Raw genomic sequence first — 20609 nt, 5'->3', positions numbered from 1 at the left:
ATGCAATATATGTTTATTGCTCTTAAAATTTCAAAATAAAAGACTATACAAGTGCAAAGTAATGCATTCTTAGTCAGAGGTAGCATTCAATAAAGCCTTGAAAACACATAGGCCTAGCTTACTGAAAAAAGTGCATCTTGTAATTCTTCTTTAAGATGAAAATAATAACTTGATGTCTAGCATTCAATAAAAAAAATTCTATAAATATTTTTGAGTCTTCATTTTCTTTTCTGACATACATACCCACTCCAGTTCTTGTTAAAACACACCAGACATGAAAATTATGTGCATTTTCTGCACTTTTTGGATGAAATCATATTTATTTTGTCCATCAAAAGTGTGCTTTCACTTTAATTGAGCGTGGGCAGCAGCAAATTAAGACTCCGCCGAAACCCGCGCTTCACTGTTGCTCACGCGCTGCTCCTGCTCCCGCTCCCGGTGTGAATGCACTCATTGATTAACACGCACGCCAGGGGGGAAAAAACCCGCACTCAGACATCCCAAACCTCCCGGGAGTCCCCCGCATATTGATAGCGTCTCCCTGATGCCCGCAAATTAGTTCAAATCTCCCAGAATCTAGAGCGCGCATGCGAGACAGAACATACTGCGCGCATAACATACATAGCGTGCACGGCAGAGAGCGAGAGACCTTGCGTGTGTCTCTCGCTCTCTCCCTCTCTGCCGTACGCGCGCTATGTGTGTTATGCGCGCAGTATAGTCAACAATCCAGTCAGCTACTACTCTCTACCATCTTTGTTTTGGGTCTGACGAATCGACACGCATATTTTGCGTCGACTTCATCGATGACGTCGACGCGTTGTCCCAGCCCTACATCCATATATTCACATTGATTTTGCTCTGCAAGAAAGCTGCACGGTACAATACAAGACTTTAGTGCTTTATATCAGGCCAATTTATAAATTCAAGCGATTTTAAACTATAAACTTAAAGTACTCGCGCGCCCTCTTCAGTCAGTGCTCAACCAACGCCCACACACATAGCCGTCTCTCACGAGTGTCAGATTTTCGTGGCTTATTACACATAAACGTTCAAATACACACATAGTTATGTCAAAATGCCCGTCTTGGTGAATATTTGTGTCAATTATGTGAATGTGAAAAGCATGTGTAAAAGCATGTCCCCATTCATTAGGTCTTAAGTGACAGCAGCCTTTAAAAACTGCTGTCTATTGGCTGTCTGTGTTAATAATGATAATCAAACAACCAAAGAATATCTTAAATAAGGATTAATAGCTTAAATAAGGATTCATATTTAAATGATACAGTTATGATTATGCAGAGTAATTTAATATTTGATTATTCAATTTATGTGGTATTTTTACTTGAATACTACTGTGAGACCTATATACCTGAAGAAAATATACAGCATAGTTTAATTATCTTTATTCTATTGTTTTTATTTATGCTACTGCTTCCAATGTGTTTAATCGTTGTTTTATTACTGATTATTGCAACAAATTACCTAATAAAAAAAACAATACACTGAGTGAGTGAGCAAACATTTTGGTGAGTTTATTGTAATTTCTTTTCAAAATATGTATACAAATACATATAAAAACATATGAAGAAGTTAATATTTAAGTGTTGTAAGTATGTTGTCCTTTTTTCACCATGGTGGTATCAGTATTACTACAGACTACTAGTTTTTGGTATGGTGACATCCGTAATCTGGTGACTCTCTGCGTGGATCTGCGTCTGTCTGTGTGAATTGGTCTTTTATGTTCCACATAAGTCAACGAGAATGAAGGAAAACACCAACCTATTTGTTGCTCTGTATCTTCATCTTTTATTCTGCAGGGTTCTTCCTTAATCTCCATCTTTACAATAGTATGTCCGTAGTTTCTCCTGGAGTAATTCCTCCTGCTTGCTTCTTCTCCTGTGGGAAGATGGGAATATTCCCCAGCATTTAAACTCTCATGAACGGCTGTGGGAGCTTCACTGACTGAAGGAGTGAATTGTGGTCGTTGTTGCTCATTTAGCAGATGATCATCACACTTACAATCACTCGAGATTGATCAAACTACCAACTATAAACAATTCAACTCCTCTAGCTGATTTTTATGTTGCTCTTACATTAGATAAGATTTACATGCATTAAAACTGTTTACCAGGTTTCATTAAATAAAATGAAAACCAACTCAATCTTCAAAAATTGTAATGTGAAAAAACAGTCAGTAACAAGTTTGTTTCACGAGCGTAATGAACAACATCAGTCGATTAATCTGAGCGATTCACTAAATGAACTGACTCGTTCAGCCGTTCGGATTTAGATTTCTCCTAATAAATGATAAAATATATGTACTCACAGTCTGTAAAACAGCAGATTTAGAGCAGAATGAACGGCTGTGTTCCAGTTCTCATGTTTATGTTCCCTTCCCTCGCTCACTTCTCTTCTTCTCCTAGACTCGGATGTGTGTCATTGCTTCGGTTGCTCGAGCGCCTCTACTGGCGGAAACCAATCTATAAACTATATAACCTTCATTAGATACAATTACAAAACAACCAATATAAAATCTATTATCTTGTTTAAGATTATATAAACACTATTTATTTCCCCAAATATATTTGATTTGGGTTAAAGTTTTAAACTTGTAATTGAATTGAATTGTAATTGTATTCACGATCTGGACTCAAAATTTTTAATTGATTTTAAAGTTATACAAGTTTAATTAATAAAACATGTGAGTGTCATTAAAAGATGAAGATTTACCTTAGCAACTCCAGTTCTGTCTGAGAAGCTCAATGCAAGTTGTCTGATTTAGATTTCTCCCAATAAAAATAAAATCTCATTCTGATAAACACAATGAATGAAATCAGTTAAAGGTATACACTCTGGTATACACTATAGAGGGTGTTGTATCGTAGATACCGAGGAAAAACTCAGAGACAACGGTAACTTCAGGATGGTCTCGTTTTATTAGGACTCATCTCTGTGGCTAGCAATACACACACAAGTTCCCCACACTGCGCGTTCTTCTCTGCTTTTAACAGTGCAACAGCCCACAAACACAATGCGCCATCACCCCCTACTGGACAAACCCAATACCACCCTTAACATACAACATTTCCCCTCCACTTAACTAGGAGGCAATCCTTCCCCAAAACACATATTCTAGGACATTTTTACAGTGATTTTTTTTTTTTTTTTTTTTTTACATCACACAATTCATATCATTCATAATTCAATAGGTTCTTCTTGATGAAGAACTATTTCTTATGTCACAAAGTCTTTAAAATATGCTGGTGGTTTCCTCTCTCTTACTGAACGTCGTAGACATCCAGAGGATGCACTCTCAAGGGATGCACTTTGAGTCAATTCAGGCATTCTTTGAGCACTGGGTGAATCTGGCAATTGATTTCTTTGACATCCAGATTTCAAACTCTCAGGCTCCCAGTTATCTGAAGATTCAAGTGTTGTCGACGTACTGAGTGATTCAGGCATTTTAATATCAGCATCAATTGACACCACATCAGAATCATAAGGTTCCCCCAAGGCCGCTTGAAAGTCTTTAGTCAGGATCTCTTTTTGTTGTCGCCTGAATAATTGATCCACATGACGTCGCACTATTTGGGCACTTCCTATTGCCACTTTATAGGATACAGGTCCTGTGATTTCCTGAATTACTCCCTGCACCCATTTTGGTCCATACCCAAAGTTCCTAGTGTACACCGCATCTCCTACTTCAAAATAGCGAGATTTTGCATGTTGGTCATGTTGCTCTTTTTGAACTTGTTGTTTCAATTCAATTTTGCTGGTGAAGTCAGGGTGCATTCTGTCTAGGGTGCATCGCAATTTCCTCCCCATCATCATTTCTGCAGGTGACAATCCCGTTGTAGACTGGGGTGTAATACGATAGCTAAACAATGCTCTATGCAACTTGGTCTCCATAGTGTTCCCAGAACTTTTTATCATAAGGTCCTTAAAAGTGTGGACTGCCTGCTCAGCAAGACCATTAGATGATGGATGATACGGGGCAGAAGTAACATGCGTTATGCCATTTCTAGACATAAATTCTTTGCTCACTTCACTTACAAAACACTGAGCGTTATCCGACACCATCATTTCAGGAATGCCATGGGTACTGAAACTCTTTCTGAGGCACTCAAGAGTATTCGCTGTTGTTGCTGAATTTACGGGATATGCCTCAATCCACTTAGAATGGGCATCAACTAAGATTAAAAACATCTTTCCCAGGAATGGACCAGCATAGTCCATATGAACTCTTCTCCATGGCTGTCGTGGCCACTCCCACGGATGAAGTGGTGCACCCACAGGGGCTTTTCGGTGTTCTTGACACACAGTACAATCTTTTACTCGGGCCTCAATGTCAACATCTAAATTTGGCCACCACAGGTAACTCCTAGCCAGGCCTTTCATCCTTGACATACCTGGGTGAGACTGGTGTAGCTGTTCCAGCAACCCCGAACGTCCTTGCTCTGGAATGATGATGCGGGCTCCCCACAGCACACACCCGTCTTGAACACTGAGCTCTTGTTGTCTCTGTTTATAAGGTGCAAATTCATTTGTATTACTGTGATCAGGCCAACCTTTAAGCACATACTCACGCACTCTAGAGAGGACAGGATCTCGAGTTGTCCAGTGCTTGATTTGCTCTGATGTCGTCAAAGGACTTACAACGCTGTCCAACATCAAGACATAATCCTCCTTCGATTCTTTCTCTGGAATCTCTAGAACAGGAAGACGACTGAGGGCATCTGCATTTCCATTGTCCTTGCCCGCTCTATAAGAAATGACATACTCATATGCCCCCAACATCACTGCCCATCTCATAATTCTTTGAGAGACCATCTGCGGCACAGCTTTCAGTTCATTCAGTAAACTTAATAAAGGTTTATGGTCTGTACAGATCACAAATTTACGGCCATACAGATATTTATGGAATTTCTTTACCCCGAACACTACAGCTAAACCCTCCTTCTCCAGCTGTGAGTAGTTTTTTTCTGCTACTGTAAGTGTTCGTGATACAAACCCAATGGGTCTCTCCGTTCCATCTGCCATACGATGTGCCAACACGGCTCCCACACCGTACGCTGAGGCATCACAAGAAAGCACTAATTGTTTTTTCTCATCATAGTGGATTAACACACGGTTAGACTGCAGTAAATCTTTGGATTTTTTAAAAACTTCCTCTTCTTCCTCTTTCCAACACCAGGGGACATCCTTCTTTAAAAGCCTGTGCAATGGAGCAAGCAGTGTTGAGAGGTTTGGCAGAAACCTGTTATAGAAATTCAACAGTCCCAAATATGCTTTCAGCTCTGTTACTGACGTCGGTCTTGGTGCATCTTGAACTGCTTGGACTTTTTCAGGAACTGGATGAATACCAGTGGCATCCACTTTGTGTCCCAGGAAAATGACTTCCTTTTCCAAGAATTTACACTTTCCCCTTTTCAACCTCAAACCATACTCCTCCAAACGCTGCAACACTTGATCTAGTGTCCTCAAATGCTCCTGATCATCTCGTCCTGTCAGCAAGATGTCGTCCAGATATACAGTGACCTTTGGAATATCTTTCAGGACCCCTTCCATGGTCCTCTGGAAGATTGCTGGACTGGAACTAACGCCAAAAGGTAATCTGGTGTACGTGAACAATCCTTTGTGGGTATTCACAGTCACATACGGCCTGGACGTCTCATCTAACACAATCTGTTGATCTGCATGACTCATATCTAACTTGCTGTACTTTTTACCTCCAGCTAAAACTGCAAACATGTCCTCCATTCGAGGAATAGGATACTGCTCCAGTGATGACTCTCTGTTAATGGTTACTCTGTAGTCTCCACAAAGCCTTACTGACCCATCTGGTTTTAAAACAGGCACAACAGGTGCTGCCCACTCTGAGAATTTCACAGGCTCTATAACATGGTCTTTAATCAGGCGATCAAGTTCGGCTTCAACTTTCTCTCTCATAGCAAAAGGCAGTGACCTTGATTTAAAAAAAATTAGGCTTTGCATCCCTTGGTACATGAATCTTAGCAGTGGCTCCTTTTAATGTTCCAAGTTCAATTATTCATACAGATCGGCAAGATAGATCAATTGTATTTATCAATAATCAAATCATAACGAATTATAATTCAATATTCATATACAAATCGTCTGGAATATATAGATTCTCAGGATACTCCTCAATGGAATTAATTATTATCGAATAATCTGTTTGTCCAGCAAACTGGTCATGGATCTTCATCAATTTCCACAGAGAAATTACCTTTAAGAGACTCGCAGGAAGAGACGATCTTTACGGCCGTAAAAGATAGCTTTCCTGTTTTGTCACAATACTATTTAAAGTATTATACCATTTCAAAGCTTGTAGCTGATCGAAACATTTAAGTGATTTGAAGTATGAGCACAGGCAGAGTCAATCAATGAATATATGTATTTAATAAAGGTGATTACGTATACGGTTAATAAACGTTACAAGGAATAAATGTATTTACAAACACAATAAAACATCGAGGAAGGAGAATGCATATAGAAAGAGAGAGAGAGAGAGCTGGTGAGTTTGGCAAAATTCATCAGACACAGAACCGTTAAGAGAGACAACTAGTCAAATCGTACCCTAATTAGGGCAGGCAATCTTAGCAGTATTTAGATCTCGGTAGGAAACGAATACTTGCTGATCATGTTCTCTCGTGTACGTGTGTTCCGAACCCGGTCAGAGGTCCTTTCCGGCGCGCCCGTGTGGCGGGATGTTCAAATCGTCCGTTGAAGGTGTTGCCAAAGAAATGATTCAAACTAAGTTCATTTCACTCGCCGGTGAGAATGAACAAAGGAGAATACAAAAAGGAAAATAAAACTGAACTAGACAAACAAAGGAAAGATGGGTCATCGCATGAACACGAGGTCCCGATGGACCAAGGAGTCACATGATGAAGGAAGGGAGAGTCCAGAGTATGAGCGAGCGAGAGAGTCAAGCGCGCGTCACATGTTGGAGGAAGAGCAGTCCAGGGTACCAGCCAGAGAGGGAAGACAGGGGTACCGGCCAGAGAGGGAAGACAGGGGATAGGAAGAGCGAGTCCAGTTCTCTTTAAAGGAACTGGAGTCCACACCTCTGAGGTGCGAACTGGCCAATGACATTCAACAAAACTCTTGGCGGCAAAATTCTCTTTGTCTTGTCAAAGCTAAATTATGGCCGCATTCACAGGTTTTACGATCAGTCAGAATTTGTTCAGAATCATTTCAAAGATGGTAAAACATAGTAAAATACATTTTATGGCTTGTTCAATTACATAAATGACCTTGTCAGCTCACAAGGATTCTGAACATAGGAAGAAAGACATTTAAGGAGAGTTATATTGCAAAGTTACATTAAAAGCATAATTAACTGCCCTTTTAGTTTGTTTTAAACTAACACACACTCATAGGTCCCTTCATAGGACCTGGGCAATCGACAAACATAACAACATATCAAATATACCTCAGTAAATGTCTTTAAATGAGGAGAGTAGTAAAAGTTCATATATGTGTGTGTGTTGGTTTGTGTGTGTGTGTGTTAGAGTTCTGTTATCTCTCTTGCAGAGATGGGGGGGGGGGGGGGGGAGGGCATGGAATGTTCTAAAGCATTTTATGACTCTGGCCATTCCTCTGAAGCTTGCGGGCTACAGTCCGGGTGAATCTCGCAGGACATCTGAATATGTTAGTTAATTTGGTGTTTAAGAGAAAGAACCTTCAAGATTTCTTATAACACCCCTGCATCACAAAGTTAGCAAGATGTAATGTAAATCAACAAATGGGAACGAAGGTTGGAGTTTATCGAGACTAAACATGCTACACAGTGATTTCTGTTTCTCATAGTATGCAAGTCACGTCTCAACATTAACCCATTAGAGTTTACAAGGCCACACAGACCAAACAACATAAAGGAAAATCATGAGATGGATGTCACGGTTCATAAATCCTAAGTTTCCTTCTTGTCTCGTGTTTCTGTTGTTGTGTGTGTGTGTGTGCTGATTAGGTGGGCGTGTCAGCCCATTAGCAATCATCACTTATCACTCATCACTCCTGTCAACAGCTGCAGCTCATCTCATCATGTGTATATATGCTCATCACTTTCTCATCTCCTTTGTCAGATCGTTGCTTGTGGTTTCCCGGTATGTGTGTGTGTTCCAGTCAGAGTCTCGAGTCTTGTGCCTTCCTTGTTCCTTGTTCCTGTTTGTTCCTGTGGATTCGTTGGATTATTTCTCTTCACTGGACACAATTCACCGCACTGTCTTCACCTGAACCATCTGACCATCGGGGTCCCTGCGCCACTAACCTGTCTTCTCTGGACTCATTACATCATACTTCATTATAATAAATAGTTCACTTGCATCTTGCTTCCTGTTCTCATTTACCTGACAGAACGATCTGACCATTATGGAAGCAGCGAGTGGATCTTCAAGTTCACTGGATGCGTTCATAAACAGCAGTATTCAGAGAATGGACACGCAGGAGAAAGACCTCAACGATACAGCTCGCGCCGTTCAGGTTTTAGTGGCGCAGGTGTCCGGGCTCACCCAACAGATCCAACAGCTTCGGATTCCCACTGCGCCACCCACACCGCCAATTCCCCCACCACCACCAGCGGGACCCTCCCAGTCAGAGCCTCGTCTGCCGGTTCCCGAGCCTTATTCAGGTGAATCTAATTACTGTCGAGCTTTCTTAACCCGATGCGAAATGCACTTCTCTCTTCAACCCAGGACATTCCAGGAAGAGCGAACCAAGGTTGCTTTTGTCCTGACATTGCTGTCTGGGAGGGCGGCACTATGGGGAACGGCGGTGTGGGAAAATCAAGACGACTGCTGCTCCTCGTTCCAGAAGCTCTCTGACGAGATGCGGCGAGTATTTGACCGATCTGCTGCGGGAAGAGAAGCCGCTAGGGTGCTGGCAGATCTTCGACAAGGAGAGAGATCCGTATCTGACTTTTCGATTGAATTTCGCACCCTAGCAGCAGAGAGCCAATGGAACGAGGAGGCGCAGTGGGACATGTTCCTGCATGGGCTGGCTGACCGCGTCCAAAAGGAAATCTACGCCATGGATCTTCCCACCAAGCTCAATGACCTCATTGCTCTGGCCCTGAGAGTGGACGCACGTCTCTCAAGAATAGATCGACGAATTCAACCTAACCGTCCTTCTGCAGGGTTCGAGGGACAGCGTTCTGGAGGCGGGGGCGCGGTCAGCCCCGTTTACGATCCTGAGCCCATGCAGGTGGGTCGAGCCCGGCTTTCCCGGGAGGAGAAGGAGAGGCGGAGATCCCTGGGCCTTTGCATGTACTGTGGAGGAGCTGGACATTTCGCTTACGGTTGTCCTTTAAAAAGGCCCAGCCCGACAGTAAGTATGAGGTTACTGTCGGGTGGGATCTCTGCCGAAAAGACCTCATCCACATCTACTCTCCTTCCGGTAAGGCTCCGATGGTCAACCCACCTCCACGACTGTCGGGCACTTCTGGACTCAGGGGCGGAAGGTAATTTCATGGATCACAACTTTGCACGCACATTTCAAGTTCCCCTCAGACACCTTTCGCACCCCATTGCAGTACACGCCCTCAGTGGTCAAAGACTCCCCACCATCTCACTGGCTACCGAAGACATCACCCTTATCACATCAGGCAATCATACCGAGACCATCTCCTTTTTCATTCTGGACACTCCTCTTGCACCCATCGTCCTTGGTCACCCCTGGCTCACTCGTCACAACCCCAAAGTGGACTGGCAGCTCAAGTCTGTGTCGGCGTGGAGCAGTTATTGTCATAAGTCTTGTCTTGTCTCTGCTTGTCCGTCTGTTTCTGTCCCTGTGTTTCAGGAGGAAGCAGTGGATTTATCTAACGTGCCCACGGAGTACCTGGACCTGAAGGAGGTGTTCAGTAAGTCTCGGGCTGCTTCTCTTCCCCCGCATCGTCCCTATGACTGTGCTATAGAGTTACTGCCAGGTACGTCTCCGCCTAAGGGCAAGTTATATTCACTCTCTGTCCCAGAGAGAGAGGTCATGGAGAAATACATTTCTGATTCTCTAGCAACGGGATTCATCCGCCCTTCCTCTTCTCCAGCGGGGGCGGGGTTCTTTTTTGTGGGGAAGAAGGATGGATCGTTGCGACCTTGTATTGATTACCGGGGGTTGAACAACATCACGGTAAAGAATACTTATCCTTTGCCGTTGATGTCTTCAGCCTTCGAGAGGTTGCAAGGAGCATCTATCTTCACGAAATTGGATTTAAGGAATGCTTATCATTTGGTCCGCATCAGGGAGGGGGATGAGTGGAAGACCGCATTTAACACCCCCAGGGGGCACTTTGAATACTTGGTTATGCCTTTCGGCCTTTCCAACTCCCCAGCGGTCTTCCAGGCACTTGTCAATGACGTATTGCGAGACATGGTCGATCAGTTCATATATGTCTACCTGGACGACATATTGATTTTTTCATCGTCTCTCCAGGAACACGTGCAGCACGTCCGACAAGTGCTTCAGAGGTTGCTAGAGAATGGGCTTTTTGTCAAGGCGGAGAAATGCGCTTTTCATGCACAGTCTGTTCCTTTTCTAGGGTACATCATCTCGGTTGAGGGAATGCGCATGGATCCTGAGAAAGTTAAGGCTGTGGTGGATTGGCCAAGTCCAGATTCCCGTAAGGCCCTACTGAGGTTCCTGGGGTTCGCCAATTTCTACCGGCGTTTTATTCGCAATTTCAGCCAACTAGCCGCACCTCTGACCGCCTTGACCTCCCCCAGAACGACGTTCAGGTGGTCAGACGCAGCCGAGGCGGCGTTTGCTAAACTGAAGGGTTGCTTCGTTTCAGCCCCCATCCTGATAACCCCTGATCCATCACGTCAGTTCATGGTGGAGGTCGATGCGTCAGAGGTGGGGGTAGGTGCAGTGCTATCCCAGCGTTCTCCTTCAGACGACAAGATGCATCCTTGCGCGTTTTTGTCTCATCGTTTATCCCCTGCCGAGCGTAATTATGACATTGGCAACAGAGAGTTGTTGGCGGTCAAGTTAGCATTGGAGGAGTGGCGCCACTGGTTAGAAGGGTCGGGGGTACCTTTTATCGTCTGGACTGACCACAAGAACTTAGAATACATTCGGACTGCTAAAAGACTAAACTCCAGGCAGGCTCGGTGGGCTCTTTTTTTCGGTCGTTTTGATTTTACTCTCTCGTACCGCCCGGGTTCCAAGAACATCAAACCCGACTCTTTATCGCGTATTTTTGACCATTCCGAACGCCCGTCTACTCCCGAGTGCATTTTACCAGAGACCCTATTCATCTCTACACTCACATGGGAGATCGAATCGAAGGTCAAGAAGGCCTTAGAAGGGGTAACGCCTCCGATCCGTTGTCCACCGAATCGTTTATTTGTGCCTGAGGGTTTACGGTCCAGCGTCATTCAGTGGGGACACTGTTCCAATGTGGCTTGCCATCCTGGGGTCAATCGCACTAAATTTTTAGTCAAGCAACGATTCTGGTGGCCTCTCATGGCTCGCGACGTTCACAGTTTTGTCTTGGCTTGCTCAGTTTGCGCCACGGGTAAGACTTCCAATCGACCCCCAGATGGGTTACTTCAACCGCTGCCGGTGCCTTCGAGACCCTGGTCCCATATCGCTCTAGATTTTATTACCGCCCTCCCACCCTCCCAGGGTCACACGGTAGTTTTGACCGTGGTGGACCGGTTCTCGAAGGCGGCCCATTTCATTCCCTTGCCCAAATTACCCTCAGCCAAGGAGACAGCGTTGATTGTCGTTAACCACGTCTTTCGGCTACATGGCCTCCCGACAGACGTGGTTTCTGACAGAGGACCCCAATTTGTGTCCAAATTTTGGCGAGAGTTTTGTAAATTCCTGGGTGCGACTGTCAGTCTGTCCTCTGGGTTCCATCCCCAGAGCAATGGTCAAACTGAGCGAGCCAACCAGGATTTGGAGAGAACGTTGCGATGTTTAGTGTCCAAGAATCCTTCCTCTTGGAGCCAGCAACTGTCTATGGTGGAGTACGCCCACAACACGTTGCCAGTGTCATCCACGGGCCTATCACCGTTTGAGTGTAGTGTAGGATACCAGCCACCAATTTTTCCTAGTCTGGAATCCGAAGTCGCTGTCCCCTCCGCCCACGCCTTTGTCCAGAGGTGTCGCCGCACTTGGACTAGAGCTCGTGAGACTATACTCCAAGTGGGGGCGCGCACCAAGGCCAAAGCCGATCGCCACCGGCGTAGGCCTCCCGTATACGTCGTCGGTTCCAAAGTGTGGCTTTCTACCAAGGACATTCCTCTCCGCTCCGTTTCGAATAAGCTTGCACCTAAATTCATTGGCCCGTTCTCTGTCACTAAAATCATTAGTCCGGTGACAGTCCGCCTCAATCTTCCTCCAGTGTACAGGAGGATTCACCCCGTCTTTCATGTATCCAAAATTAAGCCCGTTTTCTTTGCTCGCATTAATCCGCCAGTCCCGGTTCCCCCCCCCGCCGCGACTCGTAGACGGGGAACCTACTTATTCGGTCAATCGTGTTCTGGACTCGAGACGGAGGGGACGCGGATTTCAGTACTTGGTGGACTGGGAAGGATACGGTCCGGAGGAGAGAAGTTGGGTACCAGCCAGAGACATCCTGGATCACTCCCTTATCGAGGATTACAATCGGCAGGTAAGGGAGTCTGGGAACGCCAGGAGGCGTTCCTAGGGAAGGGGGTACTGTCACGGTTCATAAATCCTAAGTTTCCTTCTTGTCTCGTGTTTCTGTTGTTGTGTGTGTGTGCTGATTAGGTGGGCGTGTCAGCCCATTAGCAATCATCACTTATCACTCATCACTCCTGTCAACAGCTGCAGCTCATCTCATCATGTGTATATATGCTCATCACTTTCTCATCTCCTTTGTCAGATCGTTGCTTGTGGTTTCCCGGTATGTGTGTGTGTTCCAGTCAGAGTCTCGAGTCTTGTGCCTTCCTTGTTCCTTGTTCCTGTTTGTTCCTGTGGATTCGTTGGATTATTTCTCTTCACTGGACACAATTCACCGCACTGTCTTCACCTGAACCATCTGACCATCGGGGTCCCTGCGCCACTAACCTGTCTTCTCTGGACTCATTACATCATACTTCATTATAATAAATAGTTCACTTGCATCTTGCTTCCTGTTCTCATTTACCTGACAATGGAACATTAGATGCATGTATCACATGGTTATATGTATATACATAGGATATATAGGTTTAAACCCGGGTTCGTTACTTCTTCTCAGCAAGAATAAGGAGGAATCCCACTCTCTGGGACATTCCAAGGGTAAAGCTCAGTCTTGTAACAGAACCCCCGTTCTTTGTGTGTGTGTGAGAGAGAGAGTGTGTGTGTGTGTTGTACACACGTTCTTGCTTGAGGAAAGGAGGAAGTCAACTGACAGTCCATACCTTACAGTCACACTACATCCAGTGTCAATCTCAAACTTCACAGGGCATTCATTTACAATCAGTGTCTGTGTAATAGGGGGTACATGGGGCTGTGGGGTCTCTAAACTATCCATGGTGAACACTTCTTCAGATGGATCTTCCTCCTCTTCTTGAAGATAATTTGCCCTCTTTGATTGATTTCCTCTCCCCCATTTCCAAAATTTCCTGTCTTTATTAACACCAGTTTCTTGTGGTTTCATTCTACATACTCTTTTCACATGTCCAATTTTACCACAATTATAACACTTTTCGTTGGTAAATCTACAGTCTTTTGGTCCATGGTTACTTCCACCACATCGATAGCACATTCCTGTAACACTCGCTTTACTTTTTTCTCCTGTGTCCATTTTGAAAACAGTGGTACCCATTCGATTTCCTGTATCTTTATGCAAATCAGCCATATCCTTATTAGCAGCTTCAATAGCTTGAGCTTTCCTTAGAGCAGTCTCAAACGTCAGTCCATCCTCAGCCAGTAATCTCCGTTGTATGCTGTCATCATTAACACCACACACTAATCTGTCTCTCAGCATAACTGTAAGCGTGTCTCCAAAATTACAATCTTGTGCCAGCTTCCTCAATTCGGCCACATATTCTACTATGCTTTCGTCAAATCGTCTGTTACGTGAATTAAACTTCCACCTTTGAACTATTTCACTAGGCTTCGGATTAAAGTGATTTTTCAGCAAACTCACCAGATCCTCATAACTTTTTGATCCCGGTCTCTCAGGACTCAGTAAATTCCTCATTAGTGTGCACGTCTGAGCTCCCACACAGCTCAACAATATGGCTCGTTTTTTCTCTGGTTCTTCAACATCATTTGCCACGAAAAAAGGATTCAATATTTCACAATACTCCTCCCATGATTGTGACTTATTATCAAATGGTGTCACGGATCCCAACATGCCAGCCATAGTTCAATTCAGTTCAGTCAGTACTTCAGGTGATAGCTATCAACTTTCATCAGCTCACCCCGTTGGCGTCCTGCTTTTTTTATATTCCCTCAGGAAACAGCTGCTCCAAAGTTCTGACTTTCATCCTCGTCGCCATATGTTGTATCGTAGATACCGAGGAAAAACTCAGAGACAACGGTAACTTCAGGATGGTCTCGTTTTATTAGGACTCATCTCTGTAGCTAGCAATACACACACAAGTTCCCCCACTGCGCGTTCTTCTCTGCTTTTAACAGTGCAACAGCCCACAAACACAATGCGCCAGGGGCGCAACTACCCAGTGTCAGAGGGGTATGCAGCAAAAATTTTCGCGCCCCCCCCCCTCAAACAAAGATAAATAAATAAATAAGTGTGCCATGTAATAAGTGAGTAGGAACGAGTGAGAGCTAACAGATAAAAGTGCAAAATTGTCATTTATTAATACAATTAAACTATAGCTACTCCACCGTGATGAACCCCCCTAAAAAAACTATAAGCTCAATTGGAACAGCAATACCAGTGTTTCTCACAGGATTTTAGGTAAAACTGTGGTAGGTGGACCTCTGTTTCTCTAGGGGGGTTCGGGGGCATGCCCCCCCCCCCCCGTAAGAAAATTTTGTGTTCTTTAATGTTAAATTCAGCAGTCTGGTGCACTTTGAGAGTTCAAAATTAAAAGCTCGAACCCATATTCAGGGTGCAAATTAAACAAAGAAAAATTCAAACCTCTTTTAGTTAGTGTCTGTCTACATTACACTAGCCTACTACATAATAATAGTTATAATATTAATCCCATGATAGTAATAGCCATAGGCCTATATTGTAAAACAAATGCACTGAAAAATAAAGTAAACTTTCATAATTAGTTTTGTACTAATTTCTATACTTGAAAGATATAAGCACATGATGACGTTTCATGGGCCGGTGTGTCAGAAAAAAAACTAACGCTGACTTTTTTTGACCAATGCATTACACCGGCACTAACCCAGCGCCGCCAATTAAGCAAAACAAAAAAACAAAACAAAACCAGTGGGCCGCCGATGTAAGAGTTTTATGGGCCGTTAAGACAAAAAAAAAAAAGTATGAGATGTATCGGCCGAAAAAGCACGTCGGCCCACCGGGAATCTCCCGGTAGTCCCGATGGCCACAGAGATATAGATAGCCTACATGCCTGGATGTCACACTTTAAATCCTACCTGTTGGCTTTCAGCATGCACTTATTTAGCTGCTGTCACATCAGTTGACATGCCATCTCCTTTTCCCTCTTTCTTTTTCTATGTTTAGCCCAGGGGCGTTGCTAGACATTAAGCTCTACTGGGGCACAGGCCCCCCATTGTTTGTCTGAGATAGCAAGCGTAACTAAGGAGGGCGGGGCTTATCGATTTGGATTTCTCTGACCTACTTATGTGCATTTTAAGGTGTTTGAATGCCAACAAATTGGATAACAATAGCTTTAAAATCATGTTACACGAATTTCTTTTTTTTTGTGCCATAAAAGGCATGAAAATAGAAAACGGAGAGAAAACTTTCTTGCACATTTGCATTCTTCTACATTACACAATGTTAATAATGAATAATTAGCCTTTATATTTTTCAAGAATTTACAATTACATCATTTCAATAAATCAATAAAGAGTTAATACTATATAAAATAAAGAGCATGTATATTCTAAAAGAAAACAAAGTTGCCCAGCCAAGTCCAAACTAAGTTGATTTATTTGTTGAACATTAAACTGTAGGCTACCGCCTATGCTTCATTTTGGCATAACGGTCAATCACTTGACTCTGACTCAATTTTACTTTTAAGATTATTTGTAGGCTATTATTTAGAAACTTTTGTTTCGTCATGTTTTCATAGCCTACCTCGCGTGCCAACACCGGACTTCGGTGTGCTCAGATGTGTGCGCGCTGCTGTTGCTAGGAAACACAGACGCGCGCGGATTTCTGTCGCGTGGGTCAGCTTCTGTTTCGGTTAAACTGCGTTGCTTTTACAAGCATTGATTGGTTTATTACTGCGTTGCAAATATAATTTCTATTATCCTATAATATAATTTAGATTAAATACACTGACAAATAAAATAAATTGTTAAACTCAAACTTCAGATTTACTGGGGCACAGCAGATTTATACTGGGGCACGTGCCCCAGTAAAATGGGTCTAGCAACGCCCCTGGTTTAGCCCCACAGCATTTTGTTGTATCCATCTTTTTCGACGACAACTCACTACTCGTACCTGCTCGCTCAGCGCTCACGGCGCCCCCGCGCGCTCGCGATATCACCCCGCCCCCCTTCTCCATGAGGGAGCCTACTCTAGCCTGTTAGTCCTCTTAAATTTTATATAACATTGAAGAAATGCAGAAATGATTTAAAAAACGCACAACAGCAGCTACATATAGAAAATACAATATAGGCATATATATTTTTTTTTTAATTAAATTTTAATTAAATTTTTTTTTTTACCATCGCTTTGGCGCCCCCCATGGTCCTGCGCCCCTATGCGCCGCATACAGCGCATACCCACTTTTTGCGCCACTGCAATGCGCCATCACCCCCTACTGGACAAACCCAATACCACCCTTAACATACAACAGAGGGAATGCATTAACGTCACTTCCCCGCCGGAACACGCCCCCCTCAGCCGGACTGAGTGGCAGAAGAGCTGCTGCGTGACTGGAGTTAATAGGGGAAACTGCGTTAACGCGAGTAAAACAAACTATTATCAGTTTAAACTAAAAGTTGGACTCGATATAGTGTTCCTTACAACTTATCAAAGATCCAGTGATCCATGGATATTGACATGCAGCCAGGAATCGTGTTTCCTGACATTTATATGTGCCTGATTTCGACGCCGGGGAAATAAATTAAGACAATTTGCCTGTAAACGTTTTATATAAATACAATATAGATAGGTCTAAATCCGAGTGATCACTTACATTAATGTTATACTGTATATCATCATATCGTCCAGCCCTAAAACTTGTATAGTTTTTTGTCAGTGTTTATTTAAAAACATCCAATTATGCAGAATATAGTCTGTTCTGTAGCTTTTTGCAGTCTGTAAAAATATACAGTAACTCAGATTTCTGGTCAAATCTAGTTGTACAGTCAATCGCAAAGCTCTTTCCCGTTTTAGATGTGTTTTGTGTGATTTTCACGGCATTCACGCTGAAAACAAATGCTGCCGCTCAGTCTTTTTGCCACTTGTGGGCGTGACCGCATTCACTCCGGCCGACGGTGACGTCATGCGCATACCCTCTATATGTAACTTTTGCCGCTTAATAAACAAAACTTATTTAAAGGAATAGTTCACTTAAAATTGAAAACCAAACAGTTGATAGACCCATTTGTTTCCATAGTCCATCAACTGTATGATTATCGACATGCTTCAAAATATCTTCTTTAGTGTTTAGCAGAACAAAGAAATTCATACATTTGAAACAACGAATTACGGGGGAGCTAAGGGGAGCTCGGCTCCCCTGAAAGCCTACTTTGAGACATTTAGGGGGAGCTCTAAAACACTGTCCATTTTTTGTGTCGCATATACACTCACCGGCCACTTTATTAGGTACCCCATGCTAGTAACGGGTTGGACCCCCTTTTGCCTTCAGAACTGCCTCAATTCTTCGTGGCATAGATTCAACAAGGTGCTGGAAGCATTCCTCAGGGAGTTTGGTCCATATTGACATGATGGCATCACACAGTTGCCGCAGATTTGTCGGCTGGACATCCATGATGCGAATCTCCCGTTCCACCACATCCCAAAGATGCTCTATTGGGTTGAGATCTGGTGACTGTGGAGGCCATTTTAGTACAGTGAACTCATTGTCATGTTCAAGAAACCAATTTGAAATGATTAGAGCTTTGTGACATGGTGGAAGTAGCCATCAGAGGATGGGTACATGGTGGCCATAAAGGGATGGACATGGTCAGAAACAATGCTCAGGTAGGCCGTGGCATTTAAACGATGCCCAATTGGCACTAAGGGGCCTAAAGTGTGCCAGGAAAACATCCCCCACACCATTACACCACCACCACCAGCCTGCACAGTGGTAACAAGGCATGATGGATCCATGTTCTCATTCTGTTTACGCCAAATTCTGACTCTAACATCTGAATGTCTCAACAGAAATCGAGACTCATCAGACCAGGCAACATTTTTCCAGTCTTCAACTGTTCAATTTTGGTGAGCTCTTGCAAATTGTAGCCTCTTTTTCCTATTTGTAGTGGAGATGAGTGGTACCCGGTGGAGTCTTCTGCTGTTGTAGCCCATCCGCCTCAAGGTTGTGCGTGTTGTGGCTTCACAAATGCTTTGCTGCATACCTCGGTTGTAACGAGTGGTTATTTCAGTCACTGTTGCCCTTCTATCAGCTCGAACCAGTCTGGCCATTCTCCTCTGACCTCTGGCATCAACAAGGCATTTCCGCCCACAGAACTGCCGCTCACTGGATGTTTTTTCTTTTTCGGACCATTCTCTGTAAACCCTAGAGATGGTTGTGCGTGAAAATCCCAGTAGATTAGCAGTTTCTGAAATACTCAGACCAGCCCTTCTGGCACCAACAATCATGCCACGTTCAAAGTCACTCAAATCAACTTTCTTCCCGCAGTTGGACAGGTGTACCTAATAAAGTGGCCGGTGAGTGTAGATTGATTTTCTGTACATTAAGGTTCCTGAAATAAATGATGATATTAAAAATGTGTCAGTGTTTATTCGCTCATTGCATTACTATTTCCGAACATCTGTCTCCACTAATAAATGCAATGCTGTGTCTCCTGCTGTGACCATCCATGCGTGGCGGCGCTCCACTGCAACTACTACGTTTACGTCACCACTTGAACTTCTCACTGAGTTGGTATTTGAATGTTAGCTTCAAGTTTAAAACATACTTTATTCGTTTTTTGAAACACTCTGTGGATACTAATAAGAATGTCAAAAAGGAAGCAGCCAAACCTCAGTCAATTTAGATTTACAAAACAAACGAAGAGGAGTGATGACAGTGCACCAGCTACAACTAGCTTGCCGGTGTTAACGCCGCCGCCGCTAAAAGTTGCTGCTAGTGACAGCACCAGCACAGAGGATAGCGAGACTTGGGCGCCAGAAACCACCGCGGCGACTTGCAGCTGACCAGGCGATCATGCAACACCTTTCAACTGGACAACAAAGCGATGGAGTGAGTGGAGAATCTGTGCATTTGTGAGGATTGGCCCTAATCCTATTTAATATTGATGTATTTTTTTTATGATTGTTATGTGAGTTATTCTGTTTTTATCATGATTTGCATGATGTAGGCCTAAGCGCGGTTGATTCAGAACCGTGGACAGAGCCGTTTGCCCTAACACTGAGAACACTGACTGACGCTTGCGTTTTGAAGTAAACGGTTTACTAAGTAAACAATAGGTTTACTGTAAACCTATTGTTTTAAATGCCCAAACATGCACCAAAAGCGTTAAAGTCAGTCAGGGTCAGGGAGGATCGGAAAATAGGGCTCGCCCGAAAGCCACTTTGTAATTCGAACCCTGTGAGTAAATGATGATCACCAAGCTGGGCATTTAGGCATATTTCTGTGTGTTTTTAAGTGTTTAGGCACAAACCCAAATTTCACTTTTCTTCTCCATGTTCCACTCCGTCTCGGGGCGCACACGCAGAAAGCCGCTTGAGGAACAGTATCACTTTCGCCTCTTAATGCAGTTAAGCAACTTAGACCTGCAGTTCAGTGACAGTAGACTATATCTGGTTTGGACGTTAAGTTTGGGCTTTTAGGGAGGATCGGAAGTTCGGAAGGTGGTGTTCAGTCAGATTTAACCAAGGTTGTTTAAGGGTTAGTAGACTATTTTTTTTTTTTAATTCATGGAATTGTTTCTTAACGACTGTTCTGGCAAAACATTTACACTTGGATAATTGCGAGTGATTGTAAGTGTGATGATCATCTGCTAAATGAGCAACAACGACCACAATTCACTCCTTCAGTCAGTGAAGCTCCCACAGCCGTTCATGAGAGTTTAAATGCTGGGGAATATTCCCATCTTCCCACAGGAGAAGAAGAAGCAAGCAGGAGGAATTACTCCAGGAGAAACTACGGACATACTATTGTAAAGATGGAGATTAAGGAAGAACCCTGCAGAATAAAAGATGAAGATACAGAGGAACAAATAGGTTGGTGTTTTCCTTCATTCTCTTTAATGACTGATGAGGAACATTAAGATGAAAACTGACATAAAACAAGAAAATCCCAAACTAGATACTAGTAGACTCAGCA

The 20609-nt window shown here is 43.6% G+C and overlaps 2 protein-coding genes across 3 annotated transcripts in view; one reads left to right on the top strand and one right to left on the bottom strand.

Annotated features, from left to right (window-relative positions):
- LOC130073045 (gastrula zinc finger protein XlCGF7.1-like) overlaps positions 1-20609 on the bottom strand; it is a 471752-nt gene that overhangs the window by 268715 nt on the left and 182428 nt on the right. The window contains exon 7 of one of the 2 annotated variants that reach the window (XM_056238441.1): positions 1780-1896. The exons of the other annotated variant lie outside the window; for it this stretch is intronic. Coding sequence (XP_056094416.1) covers positions 1780-1896 — 117 coding nt within the window. The remainder of the gene's footprint in view (positions 1-1779; positions 1897-20609) is intronic. 2 annotated transcript variants of the gene reach the window in all.
- Positions 20162-20609, top strand: part of LOC130073057 (gastrula zinc finger protein XlCGF8.2DB-like) — a 154058-nt gene continuing 153610 nt past the window's right edge. Inside the window, exon 1 of the mRNA XM_056238479.1 lies at positions 20162-20506. Within this exon, the coding sequence (XP_056094454.1) occupies positions 20449-20506 (58 nt within the window). The 5' untranslated portion in view covers positions 20162-20448. The remainder of the gene's footprint in view (positions 20507-20609) is intronic.

The sequence above is a fragment of the Rhinichthys klamathensis genome, unplaced genomic scaffold, assembly GCF_029890125.1.
Source record: "Rhinichthys klamathensis goyatoka isolate OS25496 unplaced genomic scaffold, OSU_Roscu_1.1 h1tg000523l_1, whole genome shotgun sequence".
Taxonomy (NCBI): Eukaryota; Metazoa; Chordata; class Actinopteri; order Cypriniformes; family Leuciscidae; genus Rhinichthys; species Rhinichthys klamathensis.
The sequence above is the reverse complement of the archived record's forward strand: the minus strand, read 5'-3'. Positions and strand labels throughout refer to the sequence as shown.